The following is a 14,592-nucleotide window of genomic DNA, read 5'->3' as shown; positions in this document are numbered from 1 at the left end:
ACTTGGCCAGGGTTGCTTTGGTATATTCTAGGCCATAGTGATGTTTGTTCATTTGTATAGTACTTAATTTCTCTTCCTTTTTTTCTGAACTCTCTCTTGACATTTGCATTTGTGTAATTTTTGTTTCCAAAGTACTTTCTTGTATGTGTCTATTTTGATTCATTTTTGCAAAAGCTCTGAGAGGCAGGAGTGAGAAGATTGCCTTCTCTGCCTGTGTTAATACATTGAGTGATAGAGCTGGTCCAGAACCCAGAATTCCTGACCAGGATCTCCCACACCTACCTTTTGCAGTGATAGATTCACATCACTTCAACACCACCTTCCTTTAACTTTCCCTCTTACTCCTTTTCTAAGCCGAAATGTGCTGGGCTCTACTATTCTAAATAGTAGTCCGGACCAAAAAATCTGAATAAAAGTGTTAATGGCTATTGAGAGTTTCAAAGGTACCTTCTCAATGTCTCGTGTTCATGAAGTACTTCAGTATCTACTTGGGTACTTCCTCATCAGGAGGAAAGATCTATCAGCAGAGTTTCCAGCTTTATTCATTCCTCACTTAACAGCATTCACTGCTGCTGGCCAGACACTATGTTAAGCATTCGGAATCTAAAAATGATAGTCAAGGCCTGCGGAAGAAAATCAGCCATCCTGACACATTATCAAAGATCAGAAGAAGGTACCAAACCCAGTACAAAGAGAGGCCTCTAAGAGGAGCAGACATTCAAGCTGAATGGCACAGGATGACTGGGTTCTGGCCAGGGAAATGGGAAGAGGACACAGGAATGGCCAAGTAGAGGGAAGGGTCCAGGCAGAGTCATGAGACAAAGTGTGACTGGTTCTGGAACTGCAGCCTGTGGGCAAGCAGTAGGTGCAGTTGGAGGGAAGCACTGCCAGCATCTCCCCTTTCCATGGCAGGTATTTGGGGATCTTCAGCAGTGAGCAAGCTGTTTGGTAACTGTCCCCAATTCCACCACTGTCCATTTTCTTCCTCCTCCTTCAGGAATTTTATAATGATCATTTATATCATAAAGGCAACTACTCATTTTTTAAGTATTTTTTTAGTTGTAGATGGATACAATATCTTTAGTTATTTTTATGTGGTTCTGAGGATTGAACCCAGTGCCTCACAGTGTGAGGCAAGCACTCTACCACTGAGCACCTCATCTGTTATCTTATACAAGGTATAACAGGGTCCCTAGAACAGTGACTTTTAGACTTTATGTGCATCAGAATTCCTCAGAGTGTTCATGAAGATACAGTTGCTGAGTGACATCCCCAGGAGTTCTGATTTGGTAAGTCTAAAAATGGGACCCAAAAATTGGCATTTATTTTTTTCTTTGCAGTACTGAGCATGGAACTCAAGGCCTCGTACATGCTAGGCTAGTGCTCTACTGCTGAGCTACATCTCCAGCCCTTTTTATTTTATTTTGAGACAGAGTCTTGTTAAGCTGCCCAGGCTACCTTCAAACATATAATCCTCCTCAAACTTGCAACCCTCCTGCCTCAGCCTCTCAAGTAGCTTACAGGCATGTATACCACATCTGACCCCAAAAGTGGCATTTTTGAAGAGTTGCCAAGGACTATATTTTGAAAACTCCTGCCTTGAAGTATGCAAAACTGTTGTGAAGACAAGGATTTTTCATCCTTTATACAAATTTCATTTGTATTATTTTATACCAGTTTCTGAGCTAGTTGGCTTCAATATTAGGCAATATGATTTAGTATTTGCTAGGGTTACCATAACAAAGTACCAAAAACTGGTGGCTTCAAGTAATTGAAATTCGTTGTCTCACTGCTTTGGAGACTAGAAGTCTGAAATTAAGGTATCTGCAGGGCCACACTCCCTCTGAAATGCTTTCTTGCTGCCTTCTAGCTTCTGGTGGCTTTAAACATTCCTCAGTTTGTGGCAGCATCATTCCGGTCTGCCTCCAGCTTCACTCAGCCAGATTCTCCCTATGTGTGACGTCTCTTCACATGGCTTCTCTTATAAAGACACCATTCATGCTGGATTAAGAGCCTATAGATGTGTACTCTGTGCCTTAGAGCAATGAAACTAGAGCTGTCTCAGTCTAGACAAACTCACCCTCTTGCTCAGTCCCCAGACACTCAGCATGTGCAGAGCATGCCTCAAACTATGTATCCCTTCCAAAAAGATCAAATCCTTTTTTCTCATATTCTTCAACCAACCAGTACTGACTTGTAATATAAATATTTGGTAAAAATCTTCCTTTTATAAATTGTGAAGAAAATAGTAAGGTTTCAGATAAAGATTATTTGTTTAAATTTATGGTGTTATGTTCCACAGTGAAACCATTCAGTTTGATTTCTATTGCTAGGACTATATGATTGGGTCTAACTTCGCATCTTTCACATCTGTCTTGTTGACCTTCATTTATTTATTCCACTTTCTAGAGACACTAAGGGTGGTAACACAGTCAACTAGGAAGAGTGCATTTGGACTGTGCCAGTATTTCAGTCACTCCAGCCTGCTGTCTGAGGACAGTTCCATGGGTGTGAATCAGGGTCCTATGTTCATGCAACAACTTGAAGGTATAAAGAGGTCTCCTCCAGGCCAGTAAGTCTAGAAAATTGAGTCTTCTTCTCTTGTTGCCTTATGCCTCAGAGATATGGGCAATCAAAGAAGAATCCCTTCCCCCTGCTCAGACTCTGCTCATGCAAGCCGAACAGGCATGATAATACCAATAGCAGCCATTATAGAATTGACTAGACCTCACATTTCCTGTCAAGCTCTGATTCCATTAGGAAAACCTCACCCTGCTTTACCCCAGGGCTTTAGACTTTAGGTTTGGAGAGCTCCATTTTCAGTATCTTTCTCCTCTTGTCCCTGGAAAGCTGTCACAGCTGTAATCCACAGCAAATGGATTTCCCTGACCCTGGGGACAAAGGCCTAGTGTTTCCTAGACTTGGCGGCTCCTGGGAGGGCAGAACCATCAGCATTTCTCCAGCTGCTGGTCTCAAGCCCTGTGGGCGGCAGAGACCTGTAATAAGATCACCATCTAAGCCAGTTACAGTCAGCACATCATTCAAAGTGGTCCCTTGAGGTTGGGAGGGGAGAATCAACGGAAATAGGAGTCCTGGCTCTAGAGAGCACAGGCTCACACAAAACCACACAGTGAGTTGGAACCCAGAGAAAAATAGACTTCTCATGCTGGATGTTAGCCATTAGAGAGATTTGGCTGTGGTTCACACTGGGATTCCACAGGGCTGGGTGGCCTAGGGGAAGAAATAAGGCATTTGTCAGAAGAAATAAGAGTAGAAATTAAAAGGAAATTGAATATGAGTGGGTAAATGTTTAAACAGTAAATGCTAGGAATGTTTAAGGATTCCAGTTTTCTACTGTGGAACACCAGAGGGGGAGACTTAGCGAGATGTCTCCGTAGCCCTCGCTCGCCACCAGCCCAGAGCTCTGAAGCAGAAGGAAGATAGGAGTGGGTAAATGTGACAGCTTTGGTGCAAAGAGTGGAACTACAGAAGAAAAGGCTCAAAAGCCAGTATAGTGACCCACACTTCCTGATTAATTCAAGTTCCCTCCCACTAAGAGACCAATGAAAACCAGATATACGGCAACTTTCTTCCTGGATTCTCTTCAGGGCAAACTTCAGCCTTCTGATCCCACCACCATGAGGCACGTTATTTAGATAATTATTTAGATAAATTTCCTACTAACAAAATTTGGGTATTAATAGCTACTCCATAATGGAAGTCATGAGTCTATATAAAGCATCTGCTATGCTTGACAAATGATAAGTGCTCAATAAATAATCACCATTGATGGAAGGTGTGGAAATTAAAAGATAGTTCATGTTTTAAACTAGCTGGGAAGAGTTCTGTAGGTCAGGTGGAAGTTAAACTAATCTTTCAAATAAGCAGTAGGTTAGAATGTGGCACTCATCGTGTACTGCTAAACAAACATTTATGGACTGAAATCCTAGGTGTGCATGGGAAAACATGACATGAGCCCTGTTCTCCAGGAGCTCAGAGTCCAATGGGGAAGACCCACCCCAATCAAATCACTTTCATGTAATTCTACACTTGTGAGTGCTGTAAGCGAGGTAAGCACAAGGTATTGTGGAAGCAGCCCTCCACTGGATGGCTTAAAGGAAAAATTCACACCAAAAGCAGAACAGCTAGAGGTTGTTATATTCAGTGCCTGTTCCATGGCAGAGACTCAAACTATTGAAGATCTAAGGAGCTGGTTAAATGAAAGGTGGAGGGAAGGCATTTCAGAGGAAGGGAGCAGCATGGGTAGCCCACAGCAGTAAAAGAGGTGGCAGATAGCAAGGTGTACAAGACTTGTAGACATTTAGAATCATTCTGAGCCCAGCGGGTATGTGGTATGGAAAAGTGGTGAGAGGTGAGGTGAGAAGTGAGAAAGACAGGCAGAGTAGATTTGGGGGCTTCACACACACTGAGCAGCTTACCAGGGGAACCACGTGGACCCCCAAACTTGCAGTGGTAACTCAACAGCTGGAGCAGAGACAACTGGATACTCAAATGTCCAAATACAAAATGTCATATGATCCAGCAATTTCGCTGCTACTTATATAGCCAAAGAATTGAAGGCAAGGACTCCAATAGAACACTTGTATGCCAATGTTCATTGCAATGTTATTCACAGTAGCAGTAGTCAAGAGGTAAAAACCAGTGGCCATCAACGATGGATGAATAGACAAAATGTGGTGTGCAGACACACACACACACACACGAAACAAATGAAATTCTAATATATGCTACAGCATGAATGAACCTTGAAAACATTGTACTAAGTGAATAAGCCAGACATGAAAGGAAGATATGGTGTGGTTCCACTTCCATGAGACAGAGTAAGCAAACTCAGAAAGTAAATTTGAGGTTACCAGGGCCCAGTCAAGGGGGGAGGGCAATGGGGTCTTATTTATTGCTTAATAGTTATAAAGTTTCTGTTTTGGGTAATGAAAAAGCTCAGGAAATAGATAGAGGTGATGGTCACACGACATTGTGAGTTAATGTTATCAAATAGCATGCTTAAAAATGGTTAATCTCCCGATCTTCCCATCAGAGTCAGTGCCTTCCTTCTTTTTCCCTGTTTGTGAGCGATTGGGAGACAGCTGTAGCTACCAAGAGCATGAGCTAGGACAGAAAGGGCCGAGGGATGAGACACATTGTGAGCATGCACTGTCTGAGGATTAAGGGTATATGTGTGCCTGAAAGGGAGAGACAGCGTGTGTTTGATCAGCGGGTGGCAGAGATCCTCAAGAGGAGAGAGAACTGGAGCTGAGCAGCATGGGAGCCCATCACAGAGAGGGCCAAAGGCAGGCTGTCAAGGGCAAGGGGCCAAAGAGTGAAGAAATGAAGATTAGGAGAGAGAGCTCATCAGTGAATGAAGGGGAAGAGTGACCAGGCCAGGCCAATCAGGAGGGCAAGTGGTCAAGGGAAGGAAGGAGAGTGAGAAGGAGAGCAGGCTCCTGGGAGCAAAAGCACAGTGAGGTGAGACATACCTGGGAGGACCAGCAAGGAGATAGCCACCAAGGCCAAGGGGGAAAGGGAGGGTATGAAAGGGTAGGGACAGGGGCAGCCCCAGGGGCCGAGGGAGCAAAAACCTGACAGACTGAGCCAAGAACAAGAGGAGAGAAGAGAAAAGGGAGAGGCGTGCTGGCCATAGCAGGAAGGACACGTGGTCAGGGAGTCCAGGAAGTGCTGTGTGCCTGAGGCCCCAAGTTGCTAGGTAAGTCTCACCCCACAGGGGAGCAGAGGCTGTCCTTACCTGTGCACTTTCCTATAAAGGAATGCCTTGCTCTCTGTAGGATGCTGTCTTGTTTTTCAATGAGGATTGAGTACACACTGTCCATGATAGTGTCCCTAACTGCTGCAGAAGAAACAAAAAGGAGCTACGGCTTGATCCCAGGCCTGGACAGCCTATCATCTTGATTTGCTGTGGCTGTTGCCCTGTTTTCCCTACAAGCACTTTAGTTGAGATTTCCTAGGGTGGGATGAGAAGCAGGAACTGAAACCCAATGCAGGTCAACATTTGGGGAAAGGAAGTGAGGCCTTGAACTGAGAAAGGACCTTGGAATTGAAAGGGATATTCCATGTCTGGACAGAACTGTTTTTTACTGATTTCCTGCTCAGTGATCTTAAAATCCCAGTTGAGCCCCCTCTTGACAACTAGTTTTTCAGTTTCTGCAAGGTCATGAATTAACCCTGTTGTCATTTTCTACCCAGCCTAGACTTCTCTCCCTAGAATGTAGATAAGGCGGCTTTCCACAAAGCAGAGGACAGGAAACCCTTGTTGACTTTGCTGTGCATTGATTCCCATGTCATCACTACTGTCATAAACATCCTTAACAAGTGAGTAGCCAGTGCAGTTCAAGGCAAAAGGAATTCATGGGCAAGGGCCTTGCCCTGTGCAGTAAGAGTAGACATGGAAATGCTAGGGAAAACCTCTACCGAAAGGCCCAGGTCAGGAGCATGGTTTGCAGACGGGTTCACAACCTTGGAAGCCAAAAGCAACTTGCTGCCTGCCACATGGGGATAAGAGTCCTGCCTTTCAGCCTTCACCCGTATTTTTAAAACCCACAGTGAAACCCACCCTAGTCTGAAGAAAGCAGCCTGATGAATGTCAACCCCCAAATTGAGCAGCACTAGGGAGATTCCAACAGGACATTAATGACTATTTTGATTGTAGAGCTTCACGGATGCTCTATCCCTGAGCTATATCACCAGCCTTTCAGTTTATTTTATTACCTCCTTATTTGCCTCTTTCTCTTATTCTGTTCTCTCCAAATTTTTAATCCTATTTCTTTCACCGTCTGGCTGTGTACATAATAAGCATGCTGATGTTCAGTTTCTCCATCCCAAAAAGAAGAGGTTGACAAGGTGGAAGATGATCCCTAAGATAACTGCCAGGAGAACATGCAGAAATCCACCTCCTCTGCACTAGTTTTACCTCCTCTGGCAGAAGAAACTTGTCATAGACTTTAACATCAGTCTGACCTAATTTCAAATCTCGACTAATGAGCCAAGCCTGGCCCTGTGCTTTTGGTGACAAGTGTGTCTCAAAACATTGGTTTACAAGTGGCTCTATGGCAGGCTGTTTGGAAAGGTGATGCGTATGTAGTCAAACCTTGATATCAGCAGCATATTTGTCCCAGGACCCCTCATAGTCACCAAAATGTGCAGAAACTCAAGCCTTTTATGTAAACTGGCATAGCAATTGTATATATCTTACCCACATCCTCCCAAATACTTTTAAGTCATCTCTAGATTATCTGTACTGCTTAATACAATGAAAATTCTATGTAAATAATTGTTCTACTATATTATTTAGGGAAAAAAATAACAAGAAAAAAAGGTATTCAAAGCTGGTTGAACTAAAGGATGCATAACCATGGAGGGCCAACTGCGTGCACATTCTCTGAAAGCATTTGTTAGATATTTTACTACTGCCTCTTCCCTCCTAGCGTCTGCCTGCTCTTCTGCTGTCTGTGTGCCCTGACTGTGCCACTCTGTAGGCCATGGAGAATGAGCTGCCAGTCCCGCACACATCTAGCAGTGCCAGTGTCACCAATAGTACCAGCGGGGCCAGTAGCAGCAGTGGCTGCAACAATAGCAGCAGTGGTGGCAGTGGACGCCCCCCGGGACCCCAGATTTCTGTATACAGTGGCATTCCTGACCGACAGACTGTGCAGGTAAGATTCTGATTGATCCAGGAATTGCATTCCTTAACCATCCGCAGGGTTAGCCAGGCAGAGGTGTAGGCATGATCTGCTGGAGTAACCTAGATGCCTCCCAGATGGGCAAAAGGGAGTAGGTTAGTAGATCTAAATTTATATATGGTTAGGGGAGTGGGAGAGGCGCAAGGAAATTTGGAAAGGGAGAGTACTTAGCAGATCATAAAAATCTCTTTCTTACCCAATAGTGTAGATCCCAGGGTGATATTTTAGGAGAATAGTGTGTACAAGGGCAGACAGCTAAAAATAAGAAACTGCAAAAATGACTTAACTGCTCAGCCAAAATCCAAACCCATTATCCAAATGACCATTGACCTGTCAGGAACAAATAAGTGTCTCAAAGACAGAGGAGCATAAAAGAAGCCCAAAGGAGTCTATTGTTCTTGAGCTTTTTTCTTTTTTCCCTGATATTAACAAAATGTCATCCATGAGACCCCCAGATGATTACACAATGTTCCAAAATGTAGTCCTGGCCATGTGTTGCCACCTTTTGTGTGCCCAGCACTGTGGCAGCATTCTGCATATTTACTTCTCCAGCTATGAAAATGGCTGTTATCAACACAGTCCTATAACTGCTGAAATGGAGGCTCTGAGAAGGCAGTAACTTGTCTAAGGCCATTCAGATAAAGAAAAAAAAAATGAGCCTAAATCTGACCCCAAGCCCATGTTCTTAATCACAACAATATCTGTTTGAGGTTCCTAGATAATATAGGCAGAAGAGAGAGGCCACAGTTGAGAAATGTTTACTCTAAGTAATTTTGCTGTACTAGAGGAGTGACCTCATCCCGTTTTGGCCCCAGGCCCAGATAAGAGAGTGGGGGAGAAGCCACAGCAGACAGTGAGAAGCCTGAGAAATTCAGCTAAAGAAGACACTAGTGGATGACCTGGACTGTCCCTCTCCTAGTTATCTCTGCCTCACAGTTAATCTAACCACGTCTCTAGCTCCCACCCTACTCCCTGCCTCTTCCCCTGCCCCTTCATGCATGAGTATCTGAGCTCTGGTATCCAGCATCTGGCATCATGGATGTGCCCTTCTCCCACCACTCATCAGAACTCAAGGCAAAAGGGGCTCAGGGCTTCTGCTCTGGCAACCTTGCATTTACACCCAGGCAGAGCCACTGGGAGCTCCTCCTGGCCCATCCACTGACTCCCTCTGGTGAGGAAGAGTCAGAACCTCAGGTACTGCTGGCTGAACTGCTGGAAAGGTCACTTTCAGGAGGCTAAGGAAAAAGAAGGGCCAATTTAAGGGGAAAAAGAGTAGATAATTCTGGGGACAACAGGGGGTTAAAAAGTAGAATCCAAATGAAGAGGATCTGAGAGAGTAGAGCGTACTAGGGAGAGAGGAGTCAGAGAAATATGTGCAAGAGTTGGGGTTGGGGTTTCTAGGGAGACACCAGAGCCCACGGAGGATCTGTGATATCAGCCTGTTCTCAAGAAACCCAAGTCTGAGCCCAGAGCTTTCGCCCTTAGCAGGGCCTGGGGTCAGGAGCAGCCCTATAGCCAAGGATCCCACAGAGCTGAGGGCAGGGAGTAGGCCAGAACCCAGGGAGCACTATTGCTGGGTACCAGCTGGGAAGCAAAGGTAGGAGAGAGAATAAATGTCTCTGGGCCTCCTAAGAAGAAGACAGAGGGCCTGAAGCCTGCCGTGTAGCATCCAGCTCTCTTTGTTCCTGGGAGTGGGGGAGGATCAAACAATAGCCCTTTATCATTTCCTAGAGGCTGCTGTTCAACCAATCAGGAAGGAGGGAGTAAGCAGTAAGGCCACAGAATGGGAGATAGTCGCTAAAAAGAGGGAGCAGAGGAGAAAAGAGGCGAGGGAGGGAAAGAAGAAAAGGGGAATGTGTCATTCCTGTGGCCCAGCATGCTGCAAGGCCACCTTCTCAGGACTGATAGGATCCTCTGAGCATTGTGTGTCAAACCTGGGGAGTAGCACCCATTCAACCTTGTAGCCTCTGCAAAAGCAGTTGCCTTTGCATGAGTCTCAGTTTGGCTGCTTCTGCTGAACCTGGCCCCTCTGATACAGCTCTTCTCCCCAGAACCTCTCTTCATTCTGCCCTCATTTGCTTCACCTTCATCTGAGGCTGCAGAGTGCTTGGGGGAGACAGTACCTGGCAAGCCTGGCATGGGAGGCTTCTGACTCTGGGAGAGCCGGTTAGAGCAGTGGCGTGCTGCTGCGACTCTCCTCACAGCACTGATGCAGGAGCAGGCCCATCAGGGAGGAGCTGGAGACTAATCAAGATAGCAAAAATAGACAGAAAACTCTTCTAACAGATGTCTCTTGAGTCAGAGGCTCTGGAGAGGGCAGTGGGTTGTGGTAATGGTCACAGATCCTGGGGTTCCCCGAGCAGCTGAGGAGAGCTGGGTTGACAAGCCATGGCTGCAGTAAGGGTGTGCCATGCAGCCAGCTGACATCTCCAGCTCCCACTCTCCCTGCCTCCCAGGTGATCCAGCAGGCCCTGCACAGGCAGCCCAGCACTGCGGCTCAGTACCTGCAGCAGATGTACGCCGCCCAGCAGCAGCACCTCATGCTGCAGACAGCCGCCCTGCAGCAGCAGCACCTCAGCAGTGCCCAGCTCCAGAGCCTGGCGGCAGTACAGCAGGTGAGGAGCCTGGCAGCGGGGATGAGGCTCATGGGGTGTCCAGACTGTGTGAGCAAGAGGAAGAAGAAGTGGGCACTGCCAATGCTTCCCCTGTCTCCTCTTGCCAGTCCACAGAGTCCTAGTGAGGACTTGCCATCATTTCCTTTTGGCAGATGAGGAACAGAGAGAGCCCAGCTCGTGAGTGGAGCAGCTGGAATTCTCACAGGTTGTCCCATAGAGAAGTGTTAGGAGAGCCACTTCCTCAACCACATCACTGTGCTGCTGGGAAAGGGACCATAACTCCAATGAGGCACTCGCAGGAGAAGGGTGTGCCAGACTCACTTTCTGTCTGTTTCCCTCTGATCCCAGTAGTTGAGAAGAACATGGTCATCCATTATCCATCCACTCATCCATCCATCCACCCATCCATCCTTCCATCCACTTATCCATCATCCATCCGTCCATCCACCCATCCGCCCATCCATCCATCTGTCCATCCACCCACTCATCCACCCATCCAGCCATCCACCCACCTACCCATCCATCCATCCATCTGAAAGAATGTTTTATGCAAAGTTCATGTCAGGCACTGGGTATGCTGTGGACCCTGTCTTCTTGGAGCTTGGAGTAGGGAGTTAGCAAGTAAATAGGAACCAAAATAGTCAAGAAAAGAAGCTATTTAAATATCTCAGTTGTGGTATGTACTATGACAGAAAAGAATAGATACTGTCACTGAAGGACAAGGAAGATGACCCTACATTGGGTAGTCAGGGAAGGTCTGCCTACTGGAATAACATCAAAACTGATGCTTGAAAGATGACAAAGAGGAGAGGCAGAGGGGAGCTTTTGATGCGTGAGACAGAGTATCGACACTCTCCGCATGGCGCAGCGAGCTGCATGGGTGTGGTGGAGGCCTGGAGAGAGCTGCAGAAACGGGCAGCAGCAATGGCTGACAGAGTGCTTAGTATCTGTGCTCTCTTGTTCAGTCCTCCCAGCAACCTTTCAGCTGGGTATGGTCATTATCCCCCCCTATGAAAGGGGAGACTGGGCCCTTGGGCCCTTTCTCAAGGCCACATGATGGGGTTGGGCTCCCAGGGTTGCTGTCCTTACCACTGTCCCTGGAAGATGAGAGCTCAAAAATGAGTGGGGGTGGGGTGCTGGGACACTAGTAGCAAGAATCTGTTCTTTTCCAGGCGAGCCTAGTGGCCAGCAGACAAGGGAGCACTTCTGGCAGCAGTGCGTCTGCACAGGCCCCGACCCAGTCACCTTCGGTGAGTAGAACTTGGGAGCAGCACACAGCACCCATAGCTCTGGACCAACTCCTTCCTTCTTACCTAAGATGCTCACGAGTTCCTGGACCCAGTGATCCTTAGTGAATCCTTAGCTGTGCAGGATCATATCTGGAGTCTATTGCTCTTGCCAGGGGAAAAAAAAGTGCATACTTCTCTCTAAGCCTTATATCAATGCTCTGTCATCTTTCTGGTGTCAAGGCTCTGTTGCTTGCTCCCCCTTTGAATGCTGAGTCCTCCCTTAACCTCTGTACCTAGGCCGGAGATGGGGAAGTTCTAGGTGAAACTCCTTGACCCAAGGACCAGAGGTTCTAAAGGAGGCTACATAAACCAAGGAACAGAAGAGAGGGAGAGCAAGAAATGAATGAGGGAACATAGTTCACGTCAGAGCCTCCTGTTCCCTACTGCACGTGTCTCTTTCATCAGATCAATCTGGCAACCTCCCCAGCAGCAGCCCAGCTCATCAACCGGGCTCAGAGTGTCAACTCAGCCACAGCCTCAGGCCTTGCCCAGCAGGCCGTGCTCCTGGGCAACACATCTTCTCCAGCCCTCACCGCCAGCCAAGCACAGATGTATCTCAGGGCACAGATGGTGAGTACCCCTGGCTTGAGCCATAGATTTGGGGCCAGGAAGACACAGGCTGAGAGTTTGGGAGCTGGAAGACTAGAAAAATGAGGAGACAAGAAAAGGGGGAAGAAGTACTGTGGGACAGGGGCAAGAGGAAGGGGGTAGAATGAAAAAGGGTGGTCTGGAAGGCTGAGTGGGAATGTGGTGTGGACTCCATGACTCAAGGAAGGGTGGGGTTCCAGGCTGAGAAGAAGTTACCCATAATACTTCCCTTCCCTGTCCTACAGCAAATAAAATCATCTCCTTCTTATCAGAAACTGTTCCTGAGAACTAATTAGGGTAGAGTGTGCAGGGGCCCATGCCCAGCCGATCCTCCACACTCAGACTTAAGATGAGCATACACACAGGTACTTTCCCAAAATGGAATCTTCCCCTACTCTGACAGTTCTTGCGTGGACTGACCACCTCTAGCTCAGGGGCCAAAGATACACTGGAGAGCAGAGAGGTGCAGCTTTAGGGCCTGATGCTTACTGCTGCTGCCCCCCAGAGAATTCCCTGGGACAATGACAGCATTCTCCCTAGCAGGCAGTAACTAACATTCAGCCCATGTTGAGCTCCCATCTGAGTTATACCTCACATTTCCCATGCTGAAGAGTTTTCTCATCAGCCCCTTGGCACACCATCCTGAGAATAGTGCAGTCCTGCCCCTCCCTTTGCTCTTATGGCCAGAACTTGGCAGCTGGAGTTTTTTAGGTCTTGCTCCCATACGCCTGTCCTGGGCTCTGAGTTCCTCGTTTGAGGTTCATCTCCATTCTCCAGCAAGGCCTCTTAGACACACAACATCAAATTGACTTTCACTTCCCTAGCAAACTGACAGCCACACATTGATACCTCCCAAACCTGCCCTTGCCTCCACTTCACTCACCCCCATGTCCCACTCAGTGCCCCCACTAGGACCCCGATGCCTGCCTGCTGCTCTCCAAAAGCAGGACATACACATATAGAGGAGTGAGCCTGGAAGCGTGGCCACGGAGCTGAGGGGAAAGCCCTGACAGCACCGCAGCCTGTCCACACTGGTGCAGTCTAGACCCACACGGGGCGAGGTGCCAGCTGGGAATGGCAAGTAACCTGTGCCCTTCCAGATGAGATTCAGACACAGTACAGCTCCAGGTTGTCTACTTCCTCTGCTATTGCTGCTCCTAGGCCCCTTCCTCCAAATTTGACTTTAAAATGACCAAAAGCATATGTCTGATTTGGTCCCTTCTGGAGGGGAATTTTGATCTGATTCAGCCGTTGGGTTAGGGTTGAATTAGACCCAGAAAATAGTCCTTGGGCACCTGTCTAAGGTCCCTGTTGGCCAGGATGCTGAGGAGACAGTGAGTTCAGGGTGTCCTCCCACCCACCCACCTAGAATGAGCCCCTCACAGTGTTCTGAAGTCCCAGAGCAGCTCTCCTGCTTCATCCTGTCACTGCCCAGCATGGGTCAGCACACTATAAGCCTCTTGAAACTTTCAGGTGGTCCTTGGGACCCCTGCCCTTACCTGCTTCCTTATTTCTACTTCCTAGCCAACCCCATCTCTGCTCCCTGGCTACAGTGTTCTGCCCTGTGGCTGAACCCACATGGGGCAGGTAAAAGGCGCCTCGTTTCCTGTGATTCCAGGCCCAGCCAGGTAACCTGGTGCAGGTAGCTAGGAGCCTAGGCGGCACTGTTCCTTTGTCCCCTCAGCTCATCTTCACGCCCACGGCCACCGTCGCTACTGTGCAGCCTGAGCTCGGCACTGGCTCCCCCGCCCGGCCCCCCACCCCCGCCCAGGTGAGGATCCCATGTTTGTGGGAGGGCAGGGGGGGTGGGCAGCACTTTACAGGGGTAGGACACTGGGGATGGGCAGCCCTGGAGGAGCTCTGAGTCTCTGGAAAGGCTGGACTCTTCTAAGGAAGCAAGTGGAGACCGGACAGCCCACTGCTCCCAGACCAGCTCTTCAGTTCCTGTCTAGACAGCCTCAGCCCCTCTTGGCTGTTTTTCCCTCAAGTACAGTTAGGGTTCAGAGGGCAGCATGCTGAGGGTTTAATACACCCACAACACTCCTCGGGATAACTTGCTTATTGCTGCTTTGCAAGGGGAAAATCCCATTCTGATTACATGTGCCAGCTCTGCCAGGATTCAGGGGAAATGGCACAGAGAGGGAGAAGATGAATCCTGGGTTCCTGCTTTCTGCTGGCAGCACATGGATATTCTTATGGTGGTGGAGATTCTAGGAGTTGCTGGGGAAGGAGGAGTCCTTCCAGCTCCCATTTCTCTACCCCATCTCCAGAATGGGGATGGGAGCCTAGGATTGGGTAGCAGTTATCAAAGTCTGGCACAGCTTCCATGTATCCAGCAGAGGGCGCCAGGAACCAGGCTGAGTAAACATGCTGCCCGTTTCTGCAAAG

The 14,592-nt window shown here is 47.9% G+C and overlaps 1 protein-coding gene across 1 annotated transcript in view; it reads left to right on the top strand.

Annotated features, from left to right (window-relative positions):
- The window catches only part of Phc2 (polyhomeotic homolog 2), a 104,684-nt gene that overhangs the window by 44,545 nt on the left and 45,547 nt on the right, over nucleotides 1-14,592 (top strand). Inside the window, exons 3-7 of the mRNA XM_027937122.2 lie at nucleotides 7,458-7,685; nucleotides 10,169-10,327; nucleotides 11,500-11,577; nucleotides 12,022-12,186; nucleotides 13,889-13,975. Of these exons, the coding sequence (XP_027792923.1) occupies nucleotides 7,512-7,685; nucleotides 10,169-10,327; nucleotides 11,500-11,577; nucleotides 12,022-12,186; nucleotides 13,889-13,975 (663 nt within the window). The 5' untranslated portion in view covers nucleotides 7,458-7,511. The remainder of the gene's footprint in view (nucleotides 1-7,457; nucleotides 7,686-10,168; nucleotides 10,328-11,499; nucleotides 11,578-12,021; nucleotides 12,187-13,888; nucleotides 13,976-14,592) is intronic.

The sequence above is a fragment of the Marmota flaviventris genome, chromosome 10, assembly GCF_047511675.1.
Source record: "Marmota flaviventris isolate mMarFla1 chromosome 10, mMarFla1.hap1, whole genome shotgun sequence".
Classification (NCBI taxonomy): Eukaryota; Metazoa; Chordata; class Mammalia; order Rodentia; family Sciuridae; genus Marmota; species Marmota flaviventris.
This window is presented reverse-complemented; position numbering and strand designations above follow the sequence as displayed.